This window comes from Vigna unguiculata, chromosome 3, assembly GCF_037176805.1.
Source record: "Vigna unguiculata cultivar grain cowpea cultivar isolate G323 ecotype 2 chromosome 3, ASM3717680v1, whole genome shotgun sequence".
Taxonomy (NCBI): Eukaryota; Viridiplantae; Streptophyta; class Magnoliopsida; order Fabales; family Fabaceae; genus Vigna; species Vigna unguiculata.
The window spans coordinates 69,625,177-69,651,606 of NC_140794.1; the positions used below are offsets into that span (position 1 = coordinate 69,625,177).

At 30.9% G+C, this 26,430-nt stretch overlaps 3 protein-coding genes across 3 annotated transcripts; 2 read left to right on the forward strand and 1 right to left on the reverse strand.

The window, feature by feature from the left end:
* Positions 1 to 2,181: 2,181 nt before the first annotated feature.
* Positions 2,182 to 4,381, forward strand: LOC114177314 (rho GDP-dissociation inhibitor 1-like). Its single transcript, XM_028062604.2, has 5 exons — positions 2,182 to 2,853; positions 2,958 to 3,024; positions 3,195 to 3,413; positions 3,514 to 3,638; positions 4,140 to 4,381. Exons 1-5 carry the CDS (start codon positions 2,641 to 2,643, stop codon positions 4,209 to 4,211), a joined length of 696 nt encoding a protein of 231 aa, XP_027918405.1. The 5' UTR covers positions 2,182 to 2,640; the 3' UTR covers positions 4,212 to 4,381.
* A 1,072-nt stretch (positions 4,382 to 5,453) lies between these two features.
* Positions 5,454 to 13,335, forward strand: LOC114175639 (transcription initiation factor IIF subunit alpha-like). The gene is made up of 9 exons (XM_028060409.2): positions 5,454 to 5,819; positions 6,039 to 6,197; positions 6,439 to 6,584; positions 8,717 to 9,084; positions 10,265 to 10,380; positions 11,022 to 11,153; positions 11,417 to 11,632; positions 12,460 to 12,678; positions 13,099 to 13,335. The coding sequence occupies exons 1-9, from the start codon at positions 5,649 to 5,651 to the stop codon at positions 13,186 to 13,188; spliced, it is 1,617 nt and encodes a 538-aa protein (XP_027916210.1). The 5' UTR covers positions 5,454 to 5,648; the 3' UTR covers positions 13,189 to 13,335.
* A 3,157-nt stretch (positions 13,336 to 16,492) lies between these two features.
* On the reverse strand, positions 16,493 to 20,087 carry LOC114179050 (alkaline ceramidase-like). Its single transcript, XM_028065250.1, has 3 exons — positions 19,830 to 20,087; positions 18,563 to 18,877; positions 16,493 to 17,389 (listed from the first exon to the last, which is right to left on the reverse strand). Exons 2-3 carry the CDS (start codon positions 18,814 to 18,816, stop codon positions 16,876 to 16,878), a joined length of 768 nt encoding a protein of 255 aa, XP_027921051.1. The 5' UTR covers positions 18,817 to 18,877; positions 19,830 to 20,087; the 3' UTR covers positions 16,493 to 16,875.
* Positions 20,088 to 26,430: the final 6,343 nt, after the last annotated feature.

Consider the following 26,430-nt stretch of genomic DNA (forward strand, 5'->3'; position numbering starts at 1 on the left):
TGATGCAAGATTTGGTTGTCTGCATCAAAGTATCTATGCTTTCTTTGATAATTTTATCTCGTGTATAATACTCTTTATATAAGCAAATAAACTAATTTAATACTTGTTAAAAATGGCTATTAGGTCCATGTGATATTCTTGATCATGTGTTAAATATCATTCCTATATTAAATAGACAGTTATTTTGAAATAACAATATTGAATAAAGCTTTGTGAACTGAATTGAATCCAGAGGGAGAACTGCATACGTATATAATGTATTTAGGCATGGAAATAAATGTACGGGCTGATAATGAAGTTTCGAAACCATCTCTGAATATTAAATCAACCGATGAAATTGCAGTTGATTTTATGACAGTTTTCAAGTGATGAATTTTTAGTCAACAATTTTTGTGGAGCCAAATGTAGCTAACTTGAACCTGATTTTTTAGCTCAACTACAGAAAGAAAATTTCAGAACCAGATTGTAGCCACCTAACTCTAATCATCAGCACGATATAATACCCATTCTGGTGAGATCGTGTGCTTTCTAAGAAATCAGAATAATTGTGTAAGTTACAGTGTATTTCAATAAGCGTCCCAAAAGTAATACATGCAAACAAGACTATGTTATTTCTGTGTTTAATGTTTTTGGTGAAAAAGTGACCACGACCACGCAAGATTGTGAAATGAACGTGTTTTTCACAATCATTTTTTGGATCAACGTGATGAGCTTGAATACTTGATGTTTCCAAACTTCAATAAATAAAAATATTTTAAAAAGTAATTATGGAAAATTTTTATTCTTGGAATAGTTGTCATACATTGTTTAATCCATGTTTTCAGCGAAATGCAATACTGCACGCAATCATCTGCAATAATGGGAATATCTTGCCCATATACTTTATCTGCAATAATGTCATGTTTTAATTTGTTTTTTTTTTAATTAAATGGATTGTATAAGAAAATTTATTACATGAAAATATGACCTGTAAAAATCTTCCAAAAATGTTACTTCAAATATGTGTAATAAGATTTCTCTCAGCGATCACTTTTGTTAACGAAAGCAAACGATTCAATTTTTCAAAGCATATATATGCAACTTTTTTTCTACCATTAATAAACAAATACACGTTAAAAGAACAATCATCCCCTGTAAAGTGTTGACTTTAAATTTTAACAGTGGCGATAAAAGCATTTTGAGATATTGGACTATCAAACAAGCTTGCCTTGACAAACTTACATGTTAATTGTATAAATTTAAACTTCAAAGGAATTTATTCGAAATTGTTAACATCGAATATTTAAATACTGGAGTTAAGAAAGAAATCCAAGTTATTTCTAAATATATGCACATAAAGCTAATGAAAAAAAACTATAATATATACTTTTTTCATCCGACATTTTAATCAGCAACGAGATACGGTAGAGCGAATGCATTTTTTTAATTATCTTTTTAGTTCAGCGAAATATATAATTTTGTGGGCAAAATACAAAGACTTTATTTTTCTTAAGTTCCAAAAGCCAACCATATTTAAGCACGAGACAAGGATTATTTGGTTCTTTTCTCTGAACTTGTTTTTTCTTCTTCAACATATAACAACATTGCGTATTAAAAGTGAGAGTTTACAAACTTGAGGCACAACACAGTTTTGATGTATTTATTTTGCAAGAAATCAGTTATTTAATTCTCATTATTTTTCATAGTCGTTAATCATTCTTTTAATTTTGAATCACCAATTTTATTTTTCTTATACGATACGAGATAAAAATATGGCAATGAGTGTAATGATGACCAAGGAAGGAAAATATATGGAAAAAGAAAGCCAATAATTTAGTTTTAATTAAGGATTTTTTTTTATTAAAAGCTTTTATTATTAATCTAACTATTGTAATAGTTTGTTCTCATTTTTCTCTATAAAGTTATTTCCATCTAATATTACATAATTTACAATAATAAAATATATTATTATTATTATTATTACGAGGTATCATTTTTTAAAAAATTTAGGTAACCAGCCTGTAGTATATTGTGAAATTAATCTTAACGTATTTGTTGATAGGAACTGTATTACCATAAAAAGAAGTGAAGGAGTCAAACTCCATGTTTAGTTCACCACCCAACTAAAACCAGAACAAAAACTCAAACCATTTTTTTTCTTTTTTTTTTTTGGTGATTTGTTTTATATATGTTTGGTTGGTCTTCTTGGTTACTATCTTGGGTTTGAATGGTTTTTAAAAATAAAAAAATAATTTATTTTGAGTTAGTGCTAGAAGAGTGACCTTCACGATGATGATGATGATGATGATGAGAGGAGGAAGAAGAGGAGTCTCTCCCATTTTTGTGGTTGAATATTTGTGAATTGCGGATCACCACAAAAGACCATTTCTTTCTCTGTTTGCACTCTTCACCTCTCTTCTTTGCCTTCTTGCTGCAACACTCATTTCTTGAATCAACCCTTTCTTCTTGAACGCACTATTCAATTCTTTCTCACTCACTCACTCTATCTATCTATCTTAGCACAACCCTTTTGCACGTTGGAGCGGATTTCAATTGTGTCTCTAGCTAGCTAGCTAGGTGGTGGTTCTCGTGAAGCTGCCATCTGGGTTTCGCCACCGTTGATGTCTTTGGCCATTGGGGTGGTTTCCAACGGCAAAAAGCATGGGTTTTGATGACAAAGGCAAGGAGGGTGCAGCACCAGACGCTCCCGAAACGCACCACGAGGGAAGTGGCGACGAACGAGGGACCGCTCTCAGTAGACACATGAGTGAAGGTTCCATTCCTGCTCCCACCGAGGATGAAGAAGAGGATGTCGAGAGGAAGATCGACTTGGGTCCCCAGTGCACTTTGAAAGAGCAACTCGAAAAGGATAAGGTTCACATCTCTTACATGCAATTCTTTCACTTTCTTTCTTTATGTACTTTTCAAAACAAACATTTTCATATCATTCATGCCTTTTCTCCTTGAGATCTTATTAGGATGATGAGAGCTTGAGGAGGTGGAAGGAACAGCTTCTTGGCAGTGTTGACATCAACGCTGTTGGTGGTAATTACTTCTTCAAACGCTACGTACCCTTTAACCTTTAACAGTTTCTTTCTGTTTTCTTTGATTATCTCAGACAATGTTTCATGTTTCATGTTTTTGTTTGTTCCTTTTTGGCTATTGAATCATAAACTTATGATAACTCGTGGGGTGTTTTTATGAATGCGATTAAGAATCTCTGGAGCCAGAAGTGAAGATCCTGAGCCTTGCAATCAAGGCAGCTGGTAGAGAAGACATTGTTCTTCCCATACCAGAGTCAGGAAATCCCGAAGGTTTATGGTTTACTCTGAAAGAAGGAAGCCGTTACAGTCTGATGTTCACTTTCCAGGTGAGCCATAATATTGTTTCAGGTCTCAAATACACCAACACTGTATGGAAAACCGGTCTCAAGGGTACGTACGTTCGTACCAACCAAATACTTCGATTCCAGTTCCTTAAATTATGAATCATTGTCTAACTTTTAACTTCTTCCACTTCCATACGTTGTTACAGTTGACAGCACCAAAGAGATGATCGGAACATTCAGCCCTCAAGCAGAACCTTACACTCATGAGATGCCTGAAGAGACAACACCATCAGGACTCTTTGCTAGAGGGACATATTCAGCTAGATCCAAGGTAAAGTAGTTAATAATTCTCGTAGCACCAGACATATTATTACCGAGAAACCGATACTAAATCTAATTCAAATCAATTTATTATCGAAAAATCGAAACTAAATCTAATTCAGAGTAAGTCTTTAATGTAACATTTCAAAGTTGCTATTTCATATGACTTCATTGAATAATCCAAGCCTGCAATGGTCACGAGATCTACCAGCAGTGCATTAAATAACGAAAACTTAACCTATCCTAAATTCTTGTCTGTGTCCAACTTGTCAGTGTTGATGTTGTGACTTGTTTTGGAAATGAAGTGAGCACAAATTAATCTCTTTGGCATCAATAATAAATGCTCTAATAAATTTGTTGCCAGGTTTCATGTGTGCTCATTTAACCACTCACTGTTAATTATGAATTCAAATTCAGTCCAGAAAGTTATATGAGTGAGACATTTTTTATGTTTAGATTTGATATTTGATACATAATTATTTGACCTTGTATTTTGTGTGATGTTTTTCAGTTTGTTGATGATGATAACAAGTTGTATTTGGAGATCAACTACACTTTTGATATTAAAAAGGACTGGCTTTAGGAGTGAACTCACCTCTTCCACCAGTGATGCTTAATCCTTAGTTATTGTTATTTGAGTTGAATTCGCCTTCGTGTTTACTTGTTTCTTTCTACATTGTTTATTTATCTCTAATCTTGTTTAAAACCAGTAATTTTAGCAATAACAAAAAGGATTTAGTTTGGAGGAAGAAATTCATATTATTGATTTCATGGATAATCTTCTCAACATGTAGTTTGGCTCTCAATTTTAATCAAATAATTTATTCAAAATAATAAATATTTATATATTATTTCTAATGTAATAATAAAATTATTATATTAATATCAATTTTTATTTAGATTTCATTAGTTAGAGTGAATGAATATAAGTTTTACTTTATTTTTAGTGATTTGATGGTGTGTACAGATGACAATATGAATAGTACCAATTTCCCTTATCAGTTTTGTTGGTATTAATGAAAGAGTTATGATAGGTTAACAAACTTTTTAACAAAGTTCCTGACAAAGTTTCCTTAAAGGAAAAAAGCATTATTTTATTATAATTAAAGAATAAAAATTTAATCTGTTTTAATTCTATATTTAGAAATTTTGTTAAATTTATCAAAAAATTATTGTGAAAAGGTAATATTGTATCCGAATCTCTCTCTGAATATACACAACTTTGTGTATATTCATATTTTCTTTTAAATTTAAATAAAATTATATAAAAATAAATCTTTAAAATATAAATTTAGATAAAAAATAATAATTTTTAATTACCATTCAAATTAAATTATTTAATAAAATATCAATGTAAATAAATTTGGTTTCTTTAAAATATAAATTTAAATGAATAAAAAAATATAAAATCAAATTTGAAATTGAAAAGTGGATTAAAAGCGAATTACTAAGTATTTATATTCATTATTCACAAATGTCATTTACTACTTATAAATTTTACCTGCGCATTATGAATTTTTTTTTTTCATCTGTGTGTATATAAAATTAAGGTTAAAATATAGCTGGTGGCAAGTATTATAAACAAGTATTTTCACTTTTATCTTATAATAATAAATATAAATGATTATAAAAATAGTTAAAAAATCTAAAGGATAAAATACTTAATAAAGTAATTTATATTAATAAATATAAAATAAGAAAAAAAAGCCATTTACCTAAAATTATAAAAAACAATTTTCTTTATTAATAGTTATAAATCAATAGTCATAGATAATTAAACTAAGGTGCATGCAAATAGACGCTGAAAGGGTTTTAAAAGAGATAAGCCCAACCTGATTTGACGAAGTCAAGGAGGAGGATACGCAGAATATGAACCATGGTTAACTATTAATAATAAATGGAATCCGAGTTGAAATGTAAAAGCCCGCGCGCCAAAAATTGCGAGTGAGTTAGAGTGTTAAACCCTAGACTGTTAGTTTTTGGCATTGGAAGATCAAACTTTGGTATTGAAAGGCAGAAGATGTCGATTGACCTGCTATTGAAGCCAACGTGTGGCGGATGTGGTTCAACCACCGATCTTTATGGAAGCAATTGCAAACACATGACTCTGTGCTTGACCTGTGGCAAGAGCATGGCGGAGAACAAGGCAAAATGCGTTGATTGTGGCGTCACCGTTACTCGCTTGATTCGAGTTCGATCTATGTTCCCGCTTTCTTTCACTTTTTTTTTGTCCCCTGCATTACCTGTTTTTGTTATTCCTTTTCTGAATCGGAATTAAATTTTACTGGATGACATTTTATTTTGCTTTCAGTTCATTCCAGTGTTGTGATTAGGTTGTGAATCCGTTTAGAACTAGGGTATGTCATTCTTGTTTTTGGAAGCAGGGATTAACGTGTAATTTCTGTGGCAGGAATATAGCGTTCGCGCTACCTCTGGCAGTGACAAACATTATTTCATTGGGAGATTTGTATCTGGTTTGCCTGACTTTTCGAAAAAGAAAAGTGCTGAAAACAAGTGGGCCTTGCAGAAGGAGGGATTACAGAGCCGCCAAGTCACCGATGCTTTGCGGGTATTGAACCTATAATCCAATGTGCAATTACTGTTCCACTCTTATATTCTTCGACGTGACTGTTTACCATTGAGTATGTCTGAAAGCAGTGCTTGAGCACCATATTTTATAATGGATAAGATATTCCCACGGGACTGTAGTGAACATTTTAGTCATGTGAACATTGGGTAATGAATTGCTGTTGAATTGTTATGGATCATTGTGTTTATTTCCTTAATAAATTTCTTGCTGCACTACATAGGAGAAGTACAAGAACAAACCATGGCTCTTGGAAGACGAAACTGGTCAGTCTCAATTCCAGGGTCATCTCGAAGGTGCACAATCAGCTACGTATTACCTGCTAATGATGGAAAGAAAAGAATTTGTTGCCATTCCTGCTGGTTCTTGGTATGTTGGTTGTGTTAAAGTTGAGAATTTTGTTTTTCTGTAATTGGGATGTTCCGATGTTTATTTATGCTTACAACCAAATTCATTATGTGGTCTTTCCAAGCGAACGAAAATGTTTTATTGGATATTTATTCAAGTACATGGTAGAATAGGTTATTATTTTTTTAAAATATTATCTCTTTGAAAACGGTTGAAGAGGTACAAGATTATAATATCGTCACTCTTGCAAAAGGGTTATCAAACCCAGAAAAGGGCAAGCGTGGTAACTTAGACAAAGTGACAGTTTTTAAATGACTTTCCTCAGAAAATATCAATGGCAGTTTTGATTCCCTCAATAGCAAGGAGTGAACTTTTTACCAAGTAGAAGGTAAAGAGAGGAAAAGAAAGAAACATAAATGTGTGGTGAGGGTATGCATGAAGACATGAAAATAGTTGTGAGAATGATGTTGACTGTAGAGATCTTGCATAGATTAGGGATATGACCAATGTAGTTCTTATAAGTCTTAGAATCTTCATACTAACTGACATTGATGGATTGAGTTAGGCTCGCCAAATCCTAAGATAATATTAAAGCCTATACTGGAGTTGTCATTGAATTACCTGTATCCCTCTACATTCTAGATGTCTATTTCTAGGTGTGAGGGGATTTGTTAAGCAGAGAAGTGATGAGATGGTTTGGAAAGTGTATTATAGGAAGAAATTTAAAATAACAGTAGTTAAATAGTTAATTGGCATGGGGGGTGAGACTTTTCGAGAAAGTCTATATTCTTATCTTGTGGGATGTGGAGATAGGAAGGTTTTTAGTTGTTGTAACAGGGAGTACCCTGTGTGAAAGGAGGAATTTTCCTATGCAAATGGATGCTTGTATTCTGAGTTGATAATTGTTGAATAATACATTTTATCATTTTCTCTTTAGAAGGCACATAACAAGTGGTTCAACTTGCTGGATACCTGAGTGGCATAATAGAAAGTAGAGTGAGTGCTTTGGAGAAATGGGCTAGAGAACAACGGAAGAGGATTTCAGACTTGGGAAGAGACACGAGTATGGTAAAAGAAAGCATACCAGACATGAGAAAAATAAAGGAGCTGCTTCTTGAAATCAAGAACGGAAAGATTCTGTCTGATGTTTCCTCCTATGATGTTTCCTAGGAAGTTGAGTGAGGCCAAATTACTCAAAGGTCTAGTGTTTGTTTGTGGGGAGTAGGGGTGCAGCTGGTCTGGCCTACCATTGGACAGGGAGGTGTTTTCAGCTGGTAGTTTCTTAGAATAGTTTATATTATGTGTGTAAAATATTAAGTTGATTTATTAAATTAAATGTGTTTTTAACATATCTATATAAATAAATAAAAAACCATGAGGTTAGCCTGCTCTTTGGCAGGTTAGACCAAGGCTCCTAACCTGTCCTTACTATGGTTGAATAGTGTGCCCTGACTTTTTTCTAGAGGGCTAAAGCCAGGGTGAGCCTAAATGGCCTGGTTGGGCCCTTTTGCCAACCCTAATGGGGAGGGGGCAAGCATCGATCCTGAAGGAAGTGGGGTGTTGCAATGGATCACCTGCATTTGTGTATGTTCTAGATTTCTATTCTTAAGCTTTAAGGTTGTTGTTTGTGGCTCACCGATATTTGTTGATGCATCAGATATCCCTCCTTCTGGGCAGGTGAAGGTGTGTTAACATTCCACAGTGGCTAGATATGACTATATATTTTGGGCATGCGATGATGTTAATATTCTACATTGACAAGATATGCTTAGGACTTATCTCAATCCCATAAACCAACTTGAATGGTTAGGATTGTAAAATCTTTTAATGTACTATATTGGTCATATCTCTCTTTTATGTAAGATCTCAACATTAATCCATAATTAATATTTCTAGTAAAGAAAACCGTAATAGGTAAGGGGCCTTTTAGGAAAATATTTAGTTAGTCTTGACATGTTAAATATCATTTATCAAGTGATTACCACTTTTTTAAATCTTTTTTTTGGAAAATATTTTTGGTAATTAAGAATATGTGTTTGAGACCTAAAGTGAGGGATACTTGCATCACTCAAAAGTCTGAGAATTTTGCTTGTCAAAGACAGTAGACACATATGTGATATTGTATGCCCTTTCTTTATAATTTTAAAATTTAGGTACAACTTTAACAAGGTTGCACAATATAAACAATTGACACTGGAGGAAGCAGAAGAGAAAATGAAGAACAGAAAGAAAACTGCTGATGGATATGAAAGATGGATGATGAAAGCAGCAAATAATGGGCCAGCTGCATTTGGTGAACGTGGTAGGTTTGATGAGAAGGAGAGCATTGCAGGCGGGAGAGGGAAAAGCAGTAAGAAAACTGACGATGATGAAGGCCATGTATCAGATAAAGGAGAAGAGGATGAAGATGGGGAGGTAGGAAGGAGGAGTAGACTTGGACTAAACAAAAAAGGTGGTGATGATGATGACGAAGGTCCAAGGGGAGGAGACCTTGATCTGGATGATGATGACATCGAAAAGGGTAGGCAATTGTACTTTCTACTTTCTGATAAAAATGGTTGTGATGGTTATTATTTTAAGTGCTGGTTTTGTGCAGTGATGATCTCTTTGCTGTTAAATTCCATGCCATATATATATATATATATATATCCGAATGGGTATATGTTAAATTAACATATTGGGAATGATAGGATGCAATTCTTTTATATTATATACTATGCCTCTTTTTAAATGAAGTCTACAATGTACATCATTCTCAGTTTCTTCCTTGATTTTTTCGTTGTTTTGGAGGTTTATGCCTAGTGTTAAATTTCAAAATCAAACAAATTCTCTAAATGAATCAAACTGAGTTGAGACTTCATATTGTTAGGTTTGGACTTTTGTGTATTTTGCCTTTGATGCGGCTGGATTGTGTGGCTAGATCCTACCGGAGAACACTAGCTGAGATGAAACCAAAAGAAAAAAATAATTATTTTATTATTGAAAGGAATATATTTACACTCAGTCCACAACTTAATGCACCTCATCAGAGCCTCAGTTCCTGTAACAGTGCTCTCTCTGCCAGAGGAAAACCTTACTCCCGCATCCAAACTCTATTTCACGCCTTCTCGTTGTCTCCTGTAAACTGCATACTCCTAACAAAATATCATCACTTAACTAACTACAACACTAGCTGTCTGTGACAGTCATTTTTCCTTCTTGAATATATTTTCATATAGCAGGTCAATAGGCCTGAAACAAGCATTAAACGATCCATCATTCACATGGGTCTATTACATTACACTTAACTTATCAATACCTAGGGTTGTTCTAAACTTCTCCACAAACTAAAATTAACACTTTTATAAGTTAATTTGAAACAACTCCCTGATATCGGCTTCTCCAAAAGTTGATTTTTAATTGATGCCAACTAATTATAGTCTATTGAAGTATATTCTAAACAGGTTCCCGATGTGAGTATACTGGTTATGTTTTGCTTTGCCTTATTATTCTTGAGTATCGATTTGATTAGTCTTTTTATGTCTAATTGGCATCCTTTGCTAGAATGTTCCCATTTTGTTGAAGTATTTAATCTTAACTGATCAAGAATCAGAGGGATTACGAGGTTCTTACTGTTTAAACTCTTGAGGAAAGTTTGAAGAATACTTCATAGCTATATGCTTATTCTTTCTATTGTTTATTATACTTGTACATATGTATAGGTGATGATTGGGAGCATGAAGAGATTTTCACTGATGATGATGAAGCTGTTGGCAACAATCCTGAGGAAAGGGAAGATTTGGCTTCTGAAGTTCCTGCTCCTCCAGAAATCAAGCAGGTTAGTTGAAGTTCCACAAATACTTGTGGGTAAGAAGCTAGATGTTCTGCTGAATTTTGTTATTTTATGGCATTGATGTCTCATTGCTACTTCAACAATTGGTCTTGAGATGGATGTTGTATAGATTTATTTATGGGTGTAAAATTGATTGGATATAGTTGCTACTTCAATTTGCCCTATATTCACACTTGATGCTACGAATCTGGTGTAAAATAAAGTTGGTAAACGAGGAAATAGTTTTTGTCAACTCATTATTCAAACAACCACTTTGAGGAATTTCCTGTAGAAGACTACTTTCGGAGAGTAACACAGCCTATTTTTAGAATATTAGGACTTGACTGAAGTAGGTATTTTTTATGTGTTCTCATTTAATGGATTCCTTGGTTCCTTATTTACATGGATGCATGCTATTTTATACATTCAGTCATTTTGTGATATTTGGCATTTATGATGTTCTACTCTTTGTATTTTGAATTTAATTATTGACTGATGCAGTTTTAGAAACCAACCCTCATGATTTCCCTTGATGTCATTTAGCTTATTGAACTTACAAATTTATATAAAAAGGAGTGGAATATAAATATTCAAATTTGGTTTTTGATACATACTTTCTTGAACTACTTTTTTTAATATAATTTTAGGATGACGAGGATGAAGATGAAGAAAATGAAGAAGGGGGAGGTCTGAGTAAATCTGGGAAAGAGCTGAAGAAGCTGCTACGTACAAGTAGTCTAAATGAATCTGACGCTGAAGATGATGATTACGATGATGATGTATGGTAGATCTAGTTACTTTTTTCTTACAATTCTCCGTTTTAAATTATTTTGGTAGATCTAGTTTAAGTTTTCCGTAGGCCTCTAGTAACATGCAAGTTAAATACAACTTGGTGCTAACTGCAATGAGTGCAATCCTTTTTTAAGGAGCGGGTTACTTTTTTTGCTGTGACCTTTAACAGGGGGAATGACTTATTCAAACCAATAGCCTAAATTTCATTTGAGCATTTTTCCTCCATTAACGGGTCAGTTGGGTTGTCTAGGTGGATGATGAGGCTGGCCTTCCTCCTGTGATTGTTTCAAAGCAGAAGGGTGCACCTAAGGAAGAACCCACTGACAATAGCCCTTCAAAACCTGCAATAACAGGAACTGTTCGGGGAACTGTATCCACTTCAAAGCCTTCAAAGGGGAAGAGAAAATTCAATGAGGAAACAAAATCCACTAATGGTGCACCACCAAAGAAGGTCAAAATAGAAAATGTACGTCATTGTTTCTCCAAACTCACTTGAGTGCTTTAGTTTTGATCCACAGATAAATTTTTTTTCTAATTTTTAGAAACCAAAACTAGTTTTCATTTTCAGTTTATTTTGGTTTTCAGTTTTAAAAAATAGTTCCAGCTTTTTTCTTTTTATATAAATAATTATCGATAAGGCAGAGGTTTCTCAAAGCTTAAAGTCAAACCCAACAATAAAAAGCCTTTTTTAAAAAGAAAGGTAAAATGGTTTCCAAATTCATTTTAAAACCACTTTAACCTCTCTTTTTATGCCAAGTAGTTTTTTTTTAAAATAAACATCGAAAACCAAAACTAACAATTCGATACATTTTGGCTGTCGGCTGATCCATACATATCTCAAGATGAATCTTAAATGACTTCATATCTTATGATACATGAATGAATCTATGCATATTTTATCACCAATACGACTCCATGATTCATGTTTATACTGCAACAATTCCTGTGAAATAAAATAAAAAGCCATGTGAACTTATATTTTTAACTGAAAATGGATGAAAGAACACTTCTGAACTTATCCGAACTCATCCTATTTATTTATTTATTTATTCCACTTGATTTCTCAATCATTCATTCGTGCACTCTATTTAGTGTGAAGCTTTTTCAAATTGATGTTTCCAAACACAATCTATCTTTTGCTTATTGTATTGGAGCACCTTCAAAAAGATTTTAACTTTCAAGTATTAGAAAATTAAATTTGAAAGGTCATCCAAAAGGTTTTCTTTTTAAGTGTTGTCGAAATTTCTCATCCCATTTGAAAACACTAAGTTTCCTTTCCCATCCATTTATCAGGAACCAAAATCAACTGTCAAAGATGAAAACGGGTCTGCATCTAAAAATAATGCTCCTGCAAAAGGTGTACCACCAGCACCATCATCTAAAGGTGGTTCTTCCCCCATTGTTTCTGGACCTGTGAGTGAGGAAGAAATCAGGGCTGTTTTGATGCAGAAGACTCCATTGACCACACAGGATCTTGTTGCTAAATTCAGAGCAAGGCTAAGAAGTCCAGAGGTAAGCTCTACCAAAAATTTTGCCTTTCCTTTATTGAGCTGCAATTTTTGCTTAGTGATTCTTATGTCTGTATATGCGGGCTTCTCAGCTTGTTTTGTGATCTTAATAGAAGGCCTTTTAGCTAAATCTGTGTAAGGAATAAAACTCGATTCCTAGGTTCTTGCAAATTATGCTACATCTCACAATTCTGTAGAGCTAACATTTAGTACTATTTGGAACGAAATTGACTGATCAGTGCAAAGTCGAACACGGGAATCTAAAATTGTGAATATTTTATGGTAGTTTGGCTTAATGAATCCCTAGTTCTACCATACTGATATATAAACCGTGGTATGTATGTACGTATGGCTTTTAGGGAGTTTGTTTTACTTTGCACTGCAAAAGGTTGAATTTCGCTTCTGTGTTCTTTGCTATGTACAGGATAAAAAGGCTTTTGCGGATATCCTGAAGAGAATCTCCAAGATACAGAAAACTAATACATCCAGTTATGTTATATTGAGAGATAGGTGACATTGTATCGAAGAAGGGGCAATTTTTTTTTTTTTTAATTTTATCGCACTCTCCTGGGTTATATACCTTGTTAGTTTAGTTGTGAAATAGATTATTTGGAAAACCATTCTTATAATAAATTGCAGTGTCGTAAGCTACTTTATTAAATTACTTTTACTTTAATAGAAATGTGAAAATAAATAAAATAAACAGGAGGGAACAATGGATAGACACACATTATAGACTGAATAACTAATAATTTTAATCCAACACATAAAAATCTTAAACTCTCCTGACAAGACCAAGCCATATATAAGATTCCAAATCCTCATAAAAATATTCTCCAACACATGCACGGCACAGTTATGAAATTCTGAAGCATAATCCCATAACAACCTTGCGTGTCTTTTCGTTCACCTTCGAAGTTAGAACTCAGCCAGCGCTATTCACCTATAATTCGTATGCAGAAAGTAGTAAACCTCATTTCTGTGTCTCCGACAAGTACTATGCTCTTTACCTTTTTATTATGATCTTAATGAGGTATAATTTATGATTTATGAGGGTACAGGGAGAAAAGAGGAGGTGCAGGAGAAAATTTTACCTGTTTTAAAATTTTAATAAAATAATTTAGTTTAAACAATCAAAACCAAGAACCGATGGGCACTTAGTCAGAAATTTTTACTTTAATTACTCAGCCTTTCTCTCTACAGTAATCTATGCCCATGTCATGACTCACGTAAATAATTCTGGAAATTATTTTTCGGAAAGCAAACTTTTCTTCCTACGGAAAACATTTTTTGGAAGAATTTTGATAGGTGGGAGAATAAATTTGATGGAGTGCAGGAAGTAATTGCCTTTCCCAGGTTAAGAGTGGCCCTGTAAAGTTCAAGGTAAAAGCATTTGTGATGGGAGATGTTATGGGCACATTTTTTTTTTAAATAATATTGATTGTTACTATTTGTACAAGTATTTTCCCCCTTTTTCTAATGAGATAAATCATGATCTATAACAAAGACATTTAATGACAATTTTACTCAAAAAAAAAAAAAGTTCCGTTCCTAACGAAACGATTCTAGTTTTAGATCCATAACAGATTTTGAATTGAAGTGATTTTAAACAATTTTTGGGTTGAATTATTAAATTTTGGTGTTAGTATATTTTAAAATAAAAATATCTAAATACAAATTAATCACTACCGATTCTACTCAACCAATTTTCTAAACTCGCTAAAGCATAATAAGGGGAATTGTACCACACGTAAAAACATGTTCTTAAAATTCATTACACACACCTCTACTTGAATCAATGGACAAAATTATTGCACTCCCAACAAAATAGAAAGAAATTGGGCCATTAATTCATCCCTTGTGAGTAAGTGAGCTACGAGTATTCCATTTTGGAAGAGAAGGAAACATGAGGAAGAATATCCACTGCGAGTCTGAGAAAAGGTTCTTCTGCAGAAGAATCAAATGAGTATTCTCTGCAGATTGATGAGTAAAACGACCCTTTATCAATTTGACTGCTATAATAAGTCTCTTCTGGCGAACAAGGGTCATCTTGTGAGTAACATATGACAATATGAGGCAGCTTAAACCTCACTCTTCTCTCTGATTTCACATTTAAGGATGTCGAACTTAACATTTCTTCACCTTCTTCATCATGCTTCTTCATGGGTCTGTCCAAGCACAAACTGTCTTTGGTTTCAGTTATCAATGATCCACTGCGTTGACTCACACAAGGATGAACCTTTTTCTGAAAATTCTTAGAAGAAAAAGACATTTCGCCTGAACTCATAATATACTCTGGCTTCAAACCAGGAGAAGCTATTATCCAATCTTCAAGAGTCACATTTCGAACCTTCTTCTCATCTCTCTCCACCTCCTTTCTTTTCAAGATCCTGCAAAACCTTCCTTGCTTTCCTTCATTCTTGAAATCGCTGTCATCTCTGGCGCAGAATTCGTTAGTTTTGTAACAGGTAACACAGAGTTTAGCACCCATTGTAATGAGAAAATCAGCAGAATGAATCTGGAAAAGGAGAACCTATGGGGGACGGAACATAATGAGATTAGTGAACTGATTCAGTATCTTTGAGAGTTTATAAAGGGAAACTGAGACGGAAAGAGCCAAAGAAAGAAATGGATCTTGACGATCATAGTTGCTTCCTGGTTATTATCAGTGTTCAAATCTTGGTTCTTGGAATTCGACTTCATTTTTTTATGGCTCCAATTCCTAAACTTTATTCTATTATTGGTATATGGGACAACAGAAACGTTAGTTCCTATTCTTTATCTTCAGAGATACAAGAAGACAGGGTCTTGGTTAATCCCCCATTTATGAAGTTACAAGACTTCTGTCTTGACAAATTTGGTGGCAAAAATTATGAACATGGCTGTTTCATTTTAATCCCTTTCACTCTTTGTTTTGGACATATTGTCATTATGCTTTAACTGGTTTAGTTCTCATAAATTTCTTGGATCGTTCATCTTATTTTCTGAATGTATATTACTAAACCAAAAACTTAATGAAATATAGGGAATTAAGATCCATCCACACAGTTCTGTAATAAATTACCATATAATTTAAATTGTTAGGACATTAACATAATTTATTATACAATATAAGCAAAAACTACGTTTATATAAATGTGCTAACGTAAATGAATTGTAAAGGTTTTAAAAGATATGAGAGTATATAAATCTTAAAAATAAATAAATTACTTGCTTGAAAATAAATTAAATTTTGGAGACTGATACGAAATTGTACCACATACAATATTGATTTCTCCCTCTTTTATGACATTCATGATTGAGGCCCTTAAGAAGTTATCAAAAATATATTTAAGATTGGAAAATAAAATGACACAACAAATAAGTATTAAATGTAACAACTTTCTGTTGTTAGACACAACATTTATATAATTGAGAAACAGGGAGCATCTGTCTGGACAAACTGCCAAGTATGGAAAACAGAAGGTAAACAATCAAATCAGTTTGTGGAGTTGGAGAAACAAAAAGTTTTGAACTTCCAATAGCTAGACTTGGCTTTGCTGAAAAAGGAAGAAGCTTCGACTTCTCACCAATCACTTCAGAGTGAAGATGCATCAGAGAAAAGTGTAGATACTTGCCTCTCTTGCCTGGCGACCATATTCATATTACCGTTGAAATAAGCCAATACCATCCACATAAGTCAGGTATTAATTTGGATTTAGTTCATTTAAAAAGAGGAATTCAAGTCACTTAGTAAAATAACAAATTATTGATTAGAAATTACAGCCAACAATTTTCTAAGGTATCTTGTGGGAAGCAACAGCAAACAGTGCATGACATTTAAAAGCGCTCCAAACAAGTTAGTAATATACTCAAATGAACGTGAATAGGGTTACACAAGACATTACATGTAGAATGTGGGGATTGATTCAACTGGGAACCCAACGACCACCGGTGCAGCAAAATTATGTCTTTTGGTTGTCATAACAATTTTAAAGCTAAGGTCTAGGCTCAAGAAAGTACCGAAGGGATAATTATGGTACATGTCCTAGTTCTACATCGAAATATATAAATAATCAATCATCATTTTCAAGCCAATCTAAACCACAAAACTGAAAAAGGAAGAAAAAAAAAAGGCTAGAAGGACACAAGGTTTTCTAACAACTTATATTGCCAAAACGTATCATCAGAAGAGACTTCCTTCTTTTTCCACAAATTTCTGTCACTGGCTTTTTGGTTTCTCAATCTTCACGTAAGGTAATACACCCATTAAATGAAGAACTTTTGGAGACCACCCACGCTGTTGAGCCCGGCAAAACATCAAGAATGTGTTGGCAAAGTAGGAATTGAAGCCCATAAATACATGCCACAACGCATGACCCTGAGGGTTAATAGGCCAACTGGAAATCTCCTTGCAGAAAATTCGATCACAGAACCCAAACAAACTGCCGAATACAAAAGTAACTAAAAACAGCTTTGCAAGCCGCTTGGCAGAAGCATCTTGAGTGTGAATATAATACTTGTACATTCTAGGAACGCAGAGAAGAATGAGAATGATATAATGCACTTTGAAGCCAATACCAAAATGAAACACTGAATGAGCAGCGGCAAAAAGAGCACCATAGACGAAGAGGAAGATGGGCATTGTACTGCGATAATGCCAATCTGGAGAGTAGAGGATGTACATGTACAGGAGCACCTCCCACACCATTGGAGTTTCATCACTTTGCTGTTGCCTGAATTAAAGCGCAACATCTGAACAATAAATAGTCATCCAAAACAGACAGACATTGAATTATTGACAAACAGATTACATAATTAAGCAAACGATTTTTAAAAGAGACAAAAATTCAAACCTAGTAGAATTGTTCAATAAGAAAAATGTCACCAAAGACTGATTCCTAGGGAACACTCATGAATATATCAGAAAAAGCGTGGTTTTTAGGTGAATAGATAGGCAACAGGTCCCTGGAATGATTAACCACCTAGACCTTAATGTGTACGTCAGCCATCTAAATTCATGAGATTCGTATCACACTTATCCTTCTCGTATCTCACTTTAGTCTTTAGGAATGACTGGCTTTGTGAAATTAAGAACTAACTCAAATACATAAATAAATGAAAAGATTAAACTGCAACTGAAAGATAGTTTCAGGACTAGTTATCTACTCACACACACACACACACACACACATATATAACAGTAAGTCACATTATCACGAGTACACACAATACAATGGGGGCTGTTAACGAACTTAGGTCTGGTTATAAACCCAATCCTATTGTATATAAATAAAGCCAAACAACAATCAACGATGGGGGGTTGATAACCCAGTTTAGATCATGTCATAAACCCGACCCTTATTGTTACTTAACCAAAATGGTTAAACCAAAATGGTTCAACCATGTTTATAGCATAGCTTCATATTCGGCATTCAAGTACCCCCAGCGGAAATTATTCCCTTCCTCCAACCCCAGGCAATAAAAAAGAGTATAAACTTTCATCCACATATGCAAACACACAATAGTTAGTAATAAAAAAATTGACTCAAATAAGTCAATCACATAACACAATTAGTGTTGAATGAAGTGATTTTCTTTCAGTTTTAAATTTTCTTTCGTTGTTTTACCCTCCCCTGTGTATTTGTATCCCACTCTCTATGTTATCTCTTTGCCTTCTTGAAATGGACGTCACAAAACCTTCAAGGATGAGATTGGCATGCTAACAATATATGTTAGTAACATACATTTCGTTGACAGAATGGTTATATATCCCTCACAAACAGTTGTATAAAATGCCAACCTCATTTTGTATCATGCAAAATGACTTGAAAAAAAAAAGTGAAATCTAACATAAAAAAACATTAATTTACGTATTTTATCGGAAAAAAAATGATGGAAATACTTACACACGCTGCAGTGTGGCATGGTACAACATGCTTCCAAAGGCAAGTGTCATGTTTGATACATGAAGAACACTAAATCTTTTCTCAAACCGCTGTCTTAAAGCATTTATAAGACCGATCAGAGCCAAAAGTATGGTGGGAATGTTGGATATTGTGTTATAAAATTCAGCAATGTAAGATGAATAAGCATAGTTCATTTCACAACACTCTTTGGTGGATGTGACTGGACCCCAGAAGCTTGATATAGATTCTGTCATTCTCCTCTACAACCTGAATATTTGTATATCTATATTTCGGAGCTGCAGAATTAATAAAATCCTGCAAAACCATGTAACAATATTAGAAAAATCATTCTCAAAAATCACAGATACAGACTGTTAATTCACTAAGAAAGCCTAATAAACGTATTAAGTCAGTTACATCACACAACGGCCGAATTTGCATAGCAATTGTGGATTGCAGAAAGCCGATAAATAACTTCATCGTGCAATGGAAAGGGTAGCATGCAAAAGCAGGAGTTGGATGGTGGTTGAAATAGAAGCATGACAAGTAAAATTAGATTCAAGCACAGATGCGAATTATATCCTAAAACAATGTATTAAGAAATATCAATAGAAAACCTATAAGGATCTACAGTTAGGTCACTGCATTTACAAGATAATCATAACTACATCAAAGAAAAACCATAGAGAAACCTCAAAACCGCTCACATCGACAACTCTCAAGCTGAAAATACCTATCGAAATATGCACATACTATGTATATTAAAATCATAAACACCAGAGCTCTGAATCTGAAGAGAAATTCAGTTTTCCAAATTACACAGCTAAGTCGTGCTAGGTTGACAATAAATTGTGCATTAAATTCCAAGGAAGAAAAGAAATATCAATGCAATTGATTAAATTGAATTGGAGTAAATAACACTCTTAAGTTAATGTCGAATTCCGTTACTATAGATGAAAACGGATTCAGAGTCAACTATCTGGAATACGAAATCCATAGGAATAGATTTGGTTCTCAGGTATTAAGCAGAGCGAATCTCCGATCGGAAGGTTCAGATAGTGAGAACGAAAGATTGATTGTTAGAGAGGCTATTGGAAGTGAGAAAATTGAAGAAAATGATTAGATTTAGGGTTAGGAGAATTGAGCGAGACAGTGAGAAAATAAAACCAGAAATAGAAGCAGGAGTGGTTAATTAAGTTATGGTTAAGTTATGGTGATAGTTTAGAATGTAAATCAAGTGTGAAGGGGAAGAGTAAAGAAAAGATACCTGAAGCCACGAACAGAGGCAATGGCCGCGAAACACACAAAGATTTCGATAATGCAAGTGCCGTCAAATCTCGACGAATCACAAATCCATACAACTCATCGGAAAGGAACGACACCAACCCTTGCCCTATGCGATGAGATGCCACGGATTTTGATAGTTTAGTTATTTTCCCAGCCATTCCATTCCGTATTTAAAATTATATAAAGTATGTGTCTATGTATGTATACTCTATCTTGGGTCGCCAACAGAAAGCCCATTCCTCCGGTTTCAAACTTCCAAATTGGGCCTAAATTTCGTCCAACTCAATCTAACGCGCTCTTGCCGACTACATGTGCTTTCACGTTTGAAACCGCGTTTTCCTCAGAGGACTCTTGCTTGTCCCCGTATAAAAAAACTGAAATTCTTATTTTATCAAGTACAGATAAAAACTAAAATTCATTATTTTTGTATAGAGTAAATATATATTTTATGCAGCTAAAATTTATAGTATGTATTGTGTTTTAAAATATATTAATTAGAACTGTATTATATTATAATTAAAATTTAGAATGAATAATATATAAATTAAACAAATTTTATTTTATACATGTTTGTTGTTTTATTTGATGTAACATAAAACCTTTAGTTATTGTTACTGTATAACAAATCTTTTATATAATATTTTTATTATAATTAAGAAATTAATTTTAAATTTAACTCAATTTATAAAAAAATTTATCTTAATATTATTTATTTATATATTGTTATAGATATATAATATAATATAAATTAGTCTTATATCAAATATTTGTTTTGCATCCGAACTTAAATATTAGTTCTGAGTGACCGTATAAAGCTGTGAAAGTAACGGTAGATTTATTATTAATTTAAATTAAAATATTTTCTAATTTGAGTCAATATTAAATTGGTGATAATTATATCCATTACATTCTAACAGTATATTTTTGCTTTATTGGTAGACAGAAATGAACACACAATAGTATATGCAATGTACATCGATCAGTTTAAATTACACTTTTTATATAATATAGTATATTAAACATAATTACATTAAAATTGAAGAAAATGATTAAGTTTTTATGCATTAACATTGAACATAACTTCAAGATATTATAAAATATTTTCAATGAGTTTATAATTGAATAATTAATATCTCATGATATATTAACTTGTTATCACATTTTATTATATTTTTATGATATTATGATATAAGAATCTATTATCTAATATCTTTAATGTATAATACTTGATTATTTTTTAGTAATTGAATCTATTTAATATATTTATTTAAGGTATAGAAAATTTATAAATAGATTATCATACCACATTTAGTAGGGACTGTGAATTATCATGTAGAATTCGTATACAATCTTCTCGTTCAATATTACTCATGTATGATATAAATCTTTTAAACTCTTACTCACTTAATGGTTAAAGAAATTTTTTGTAGGTGATTTTCCTTATTTTTATCAATGAGATTGAAAACTCTCTCACCAAAAGACATCATTTGGCTCTTAAGAGTCTCATACTTCACCGAGAAACATGTCGATCAAATCCAATAAGAATAATTATACATATATACAATGAAAATTAATTAACATATTTATAAAATTAATTATTTTCATTCAATAAATTAATATTATTTATTACGTTAATTGTCATAAACAATTTTGTTATATATACAATGAAAATTAATTAACATATTTATAAAATTAATTATTTTCATTCAATAAATTAATATTATTTATTATGTTAATTGTCATAAACAATTTTGTTATGATGTATATCGAAGTGTCTCCTCCTTTAATTTAGAAATTTTTTAAATCAATATTTTCTCTTAGAGTAAGAGTGAAAAAGTAACATATTAGAGCTCAATGTAATCGGTGCAGTAAGTATTATGTTGCAAATTGTCATATAAATAGTATAAGTAAAATTATGTTTTTTAGTGATATTAATTAAATATTTAATCTTGTAATTTTATTAGCTTATCACTCAATATATTTATCAAATTTTGAGTATCATGTTATTTTATTATTATATTTTAATTTAAAAAATTGAGAAGGAAGGGTAAGTTTAAAAAAAAAAAAGAATTAAAAATTACCAATCAGATAAAGTTAACCAAATTCCACAAAATTGGCTTTGTTTGGTTCAGCTTTTGTTTTCCTTCAAATGGAGTCTCTCTCTCTGACACACACATATAGCTTTGCAGCATGTTAAGGGGTTTGGTTTGAGCAGTTGCTGAGATAACTGAAGATACTGCAATACAGTTGACAAACTTCAATGCATCTGGACACCAATTTAGGATTCGTTGAACCTAGTCTCAATTCCATGCAACGAAACTAGATTACTACCTGTGACTGTTGAGTTTTATGTAAAGTCACGTGCAGCAGCCAATTTTCAGCACCAAAAGAGAGATAAACAAGATAAGTACTTCGATTTGGATATAGATGAGACTTGTCAATCTGGACTTCCTTTTAGGATCATTTATACTTGTAAGCATCAACAAAAACTCTATGCTTGACTTGTCTAATATTTTCAAATTTATATATATGTCATTATTTAATTTATTAAATTATCAAAATTAATATTTGCAAATTATATATTTAACTATTTAATTTATCAAACAGTTAGATATGAGTTATTCAAATTATAAGTTAATTTTAATGGATTATTTAAATTGAATATTCAAAATTGGGGGCAAACTCTTTTTCCTTTTGAAAAAAAAAATTGAAATTCAAACTTTTTCTTTTTATTTTAGTTTTATTAATACATAAAAAATTGGAACTTTTGAATAAAAAATTCAGGTGTGATTTTCGTAATTATTTTTATAATAGGCTGTAGTTTTGCATATAATTACTATATTCCAATGGAAAGTTATAAAAAAATTTAAGTCATTTTTTTCAACATCAAAATTCTATCTTAAATTTTCATGATGTTATAACCGGTAGAGATAGACAAATTGAGTTATAATCTTTCAGTCAACTTAATTTATCAAAAGTTTAAGTCTCATTGAATTTAAAAAAAGTTCAAACTTTTTGAACGGGTTGAAATGAATTTGACTCACTTAATTCCCTAAGTTTGAGTTAAATTAAATATGGATTAACTTGTAACTCATGACCAACAACACTTTATTAATATTTTCATCAATTTTTAATAAGTTTTTTTATTAAATTTATATCCCACTTTTAAGTATATAGATATGTAATTTAATATTTTTAAGTACTAAAATATTGTTCAGTAATATTTAAATAATTTAGATGCTTAATTTATTTTGTCAAGTTATATGAGTTTATACTTTAATTTTCAACTACTATCTTTATAATAATATTTGAAGAATTAGGTAAACACTTTGATTTCATTACTATAAAAAAATAAATCAAGTCAATCCATTTTTATTATACTACAACAAATATAAAAAATAAATTGTAAAAACAAAATATTCGAAAGTAAGTAAACTCAAACTCACTAATCCACTAACATAAATTATAAAAAAATTTGTTCACCAAGTAATAAGTCAGATTGAATTAAACTTTTTCTAGCTCGATACATGTGAGAGTTAACCCTTTACTTTACATATATTTTTACGATTAACCATTTACTTGTCTTAATTTTTAACCAAAATTGTTTTGAATTACCTAGATTTGCGGTTGGAAATAGAACTACTTATAAACCCATTCACATTACATAATTTTCTTTGTAATTTGTTTATACAGTATCATATGCACATGGATATATATAAATTCATTTATACACATATTGTTAGATTTATAATCAACCACCTTCATATTATTTTTAGTTCCTATTTTTCATTACTTGGATTCTCCAGCAAGGGGAGACTAATTTTTCTTTTTAAACTCATTCATATTCTTACTATTTTAAAATAGTGAATGATTTATGAAAAACACTAATTAATAAATATAATTATTTATAAAGCCACTCATATTAGATGCATCTTTTTATCTTAGTTTTTTTTCCTATTCAAGCAGTTAGTTTATACTTAAGCATAAAAAAATAATAAAAGAATATGTTTATCAATAAACATAAACATATATCACAAATACATCTTTATATTAAAATTAATTTTTTTATAAAAATATTACCAATACATTTTTATATTAATTTTAATTTCTTTTTATAAAAATAAAGGTCTTGAATTCATTAACGTCTTAAATCATAATATATATATATATATATATATATATATATATATATATATATATATATATATATATATATATATATATATATATATATATATATATATATATATATATATCAACAATGAATAAATACATACACATTTAAAGTCAGAAAAGAAATTATTTTAATCATAATTATTTAATTATGTCAACAATGAAATAAGAAAATTATATTTATTTGGTTGTCAAGTATATATTTGTTTTTTTTTTTTGCTTTTTTAAAGACTTAAAAATAGTTTTGGATAGAAAAATTGATTAATGTTAAAATTATATTGATACTAATGGAAAATAGCGTAAAGTTATTTGAATTAAAAAAAGATGGTAAACAATTAAAAATGTATTAAAAAAAAGTAAAAAAAAAATGGAAGTTTAATAAAGAAGACTCATTATTTATGCAACAAAATCCGTTTGTGACGGAAAATAATTAACCATGATGTTTAGTTTCACATAATTTAGAATAAAATTAAAGAGATACTATAAATAGTTTTTCTTGAGTTACAAAACTGTTTTAAATTAAATGAAAATTAAGTACATCAACTTTCTTATTTTGAACTTTGTTTAGCCCAAACCAAACTTTCAATTATATTTTAGTCTTGTTTTGCTTAGAATATATTATGAATTCAAGAAACATACAAGATTAAGATATTTAATTGATATGCTTAAACACATATAAAGTGACATTATTAATTATTAATACATAACCAAACTCCAATATAATTGGACATAAATTTATCCAACTACAAAATATCATAAAAAAAGCCCAAATGAACTTTAAAAAATTATTCAATACAAATCATAAAATGCATACATATATAAGAAAAATAGTTTTTTTTTTTACAATTTCATTTATACTTGTAAATAACTTCACTAATCCATCAATATTAGCAAAACTTTTAATATTACTTATTATTATATCTTTTAAAGTAATTCAGATAATAATAATATGAAAAACTCAAAGAATATGCTTTGATTTTTTTTAACTCTCATATATATATATATATATATATATATATATATATATATATATATATATATATATATATATATATATATATATATATATATATATATATATATATATATATATATATATATATATATATATATATATATATATATATATATATAATAAAAATTATGATCAAAATAAACTTAATCTAAAAATAAAGCACATAAATTTGTCAAACAAATTCATAACATTTTTTCCTTAAAGTTATGATTATTATGATTATATATGCAAGATACAATCTTTGAATATCAACACTTAGTTTAAAAACGTATTTTCCTTAGAATCTTAAAATGGTTCATGAAATAATTTGGTGGATTTGAACTTACTATGACTTTAATACGGTGAGACATTATGAATAATTATCAATATTTTAAAGAATAAACCACTTTTTTTAAAACTAGGAATTCATTCTCTGTCTGACTAGTTAAAAAATTACTTATATGATGTAATGAGATTATTAGTTGTTAAAATTCTCTAACAAGAAGACATTTAGGCATATCAATCCAGTTGAATAGTCGATAAAATTCTATATATTTTTTGTCAAAAAAAATTAAAATATTAAGTGGTCATAATTATAATTTGAAACTAAATTATATATAAAAAAATTATTTTAGCAAAATATATAAAAGATATAGTGACAAATTCCAGAAATTAGTTGTAAAGTAGTGAAGATGATTGTTGTGATATATTTGATTGATAAACCGTGTAAGATGTAATAGTATTATTTTCAAAAGTTTTAAAAGGAGTTTGAAAATATAAATGTGCAAGCTCAATACTCTAAAAACACTGAAAATTAAAAATTAATTAGCAGAGAAAGATGAAGCAACTGAATAGTAGATTCAATTATAAGGTACAAGGAATCTAACAAACTCAAATTAATTTTTCAATACTAAAATATGTCATTTTCAAGATTGATGTAAAGAGCAATTTGCATACTACTCTCAAATATTTTAATGTTATCGTGTTACTAGATAGAAAAATAGTATTTATATACTCTTCAAACAATTGTAGTAAGATTTTTTGTAGTGTTGTGGTTGTGTTAGTTTGTAACTTTCTTTAAAGTGTCTAAGCTATTAAATTAATTTGGAAAGTTATTATTCTCTTGCATTTCAAAGTTTTTAGATCACTTGTATTTACTAGGAGTTCTGGTAGCCTTAACCTAGTGGTTCTCCAAGGATCACTTGAATTTGAATTATTTTTATTTTTAATTGTTTATTTTTTGGGTTAAGTATGTTTTTAATCCCCGAACTTTGATCAAGAATTGGAATTTATTCTTGTCTGAAACTTCGATACATTTTGGCCCCTAAACTTTAAAAATGAATGAATATAGTCCTTTTAACCTAATTATGTTAACTTTTTTTTGACGTGTCAAACGCTTTTCATATTAGTATTG

Excerpts from the sequence above, each read along its gene's own strand:
- LOC114177314 (XM_028062604.2), top strand. The coding sequence starts at position 2,641 with ATGGGTTTTGATGACAAAGGCAAGGAGGGTGCAGCACCAGACGCTCCC. Across the intron at positions 2,854-2,957 it reads AGCAACTCGAAAAGGATAAG|GATGATGAGAGCTTGAGGAG; the intron begins GTTCACATCTCT and ends AGATCTTATTAG. Across the intron at positions 3,639-4,139 it reads CATATTCAGCTAGATCCAAG|TTTGTTGATGATGATAACAA; the intron begins GTAAAGTAGTTA and ends GATGTTTTTCAG.
- LOC114175639 (XM_028060409.2), top strand. The coding sequence starts at position 5,649 with ATGTCGATTGACCTGCTATTGAAGCCAACGTGTGGCGGATGTGGTTCA. Across the intron at positions 6,585-8,716 it reads GCCATTCCTGCTGGTTCTTG|GTACAACTTTAACAAGGTTG; the intron begins GTATGTTGGTTG and ends TTTAAAATTTAG. Across the intron at positions 11,633-12,459 it reads AGAAGGTCAAAATAGAAAAT|GAACCAAAATCAACTGTCAA; the intron begins GTACGTCATTGT and ends TCCATTTATCAG.
- LOC114179050 (XM_028065250.1), bottom strand. The coding sequence starts at position 18,816 with ATGACAGAATCTATATCAAGCTTCTGGGGTCCAGTCACATCCACCAAA. Across the intron at positions 17,390-18,562 it reads CATGCCACACTGCAGCGTGT|GCAACAGCAAAGTGATGAAA; the intron begins GTAAGTATTTCC and ends GCTTTAATTCAG.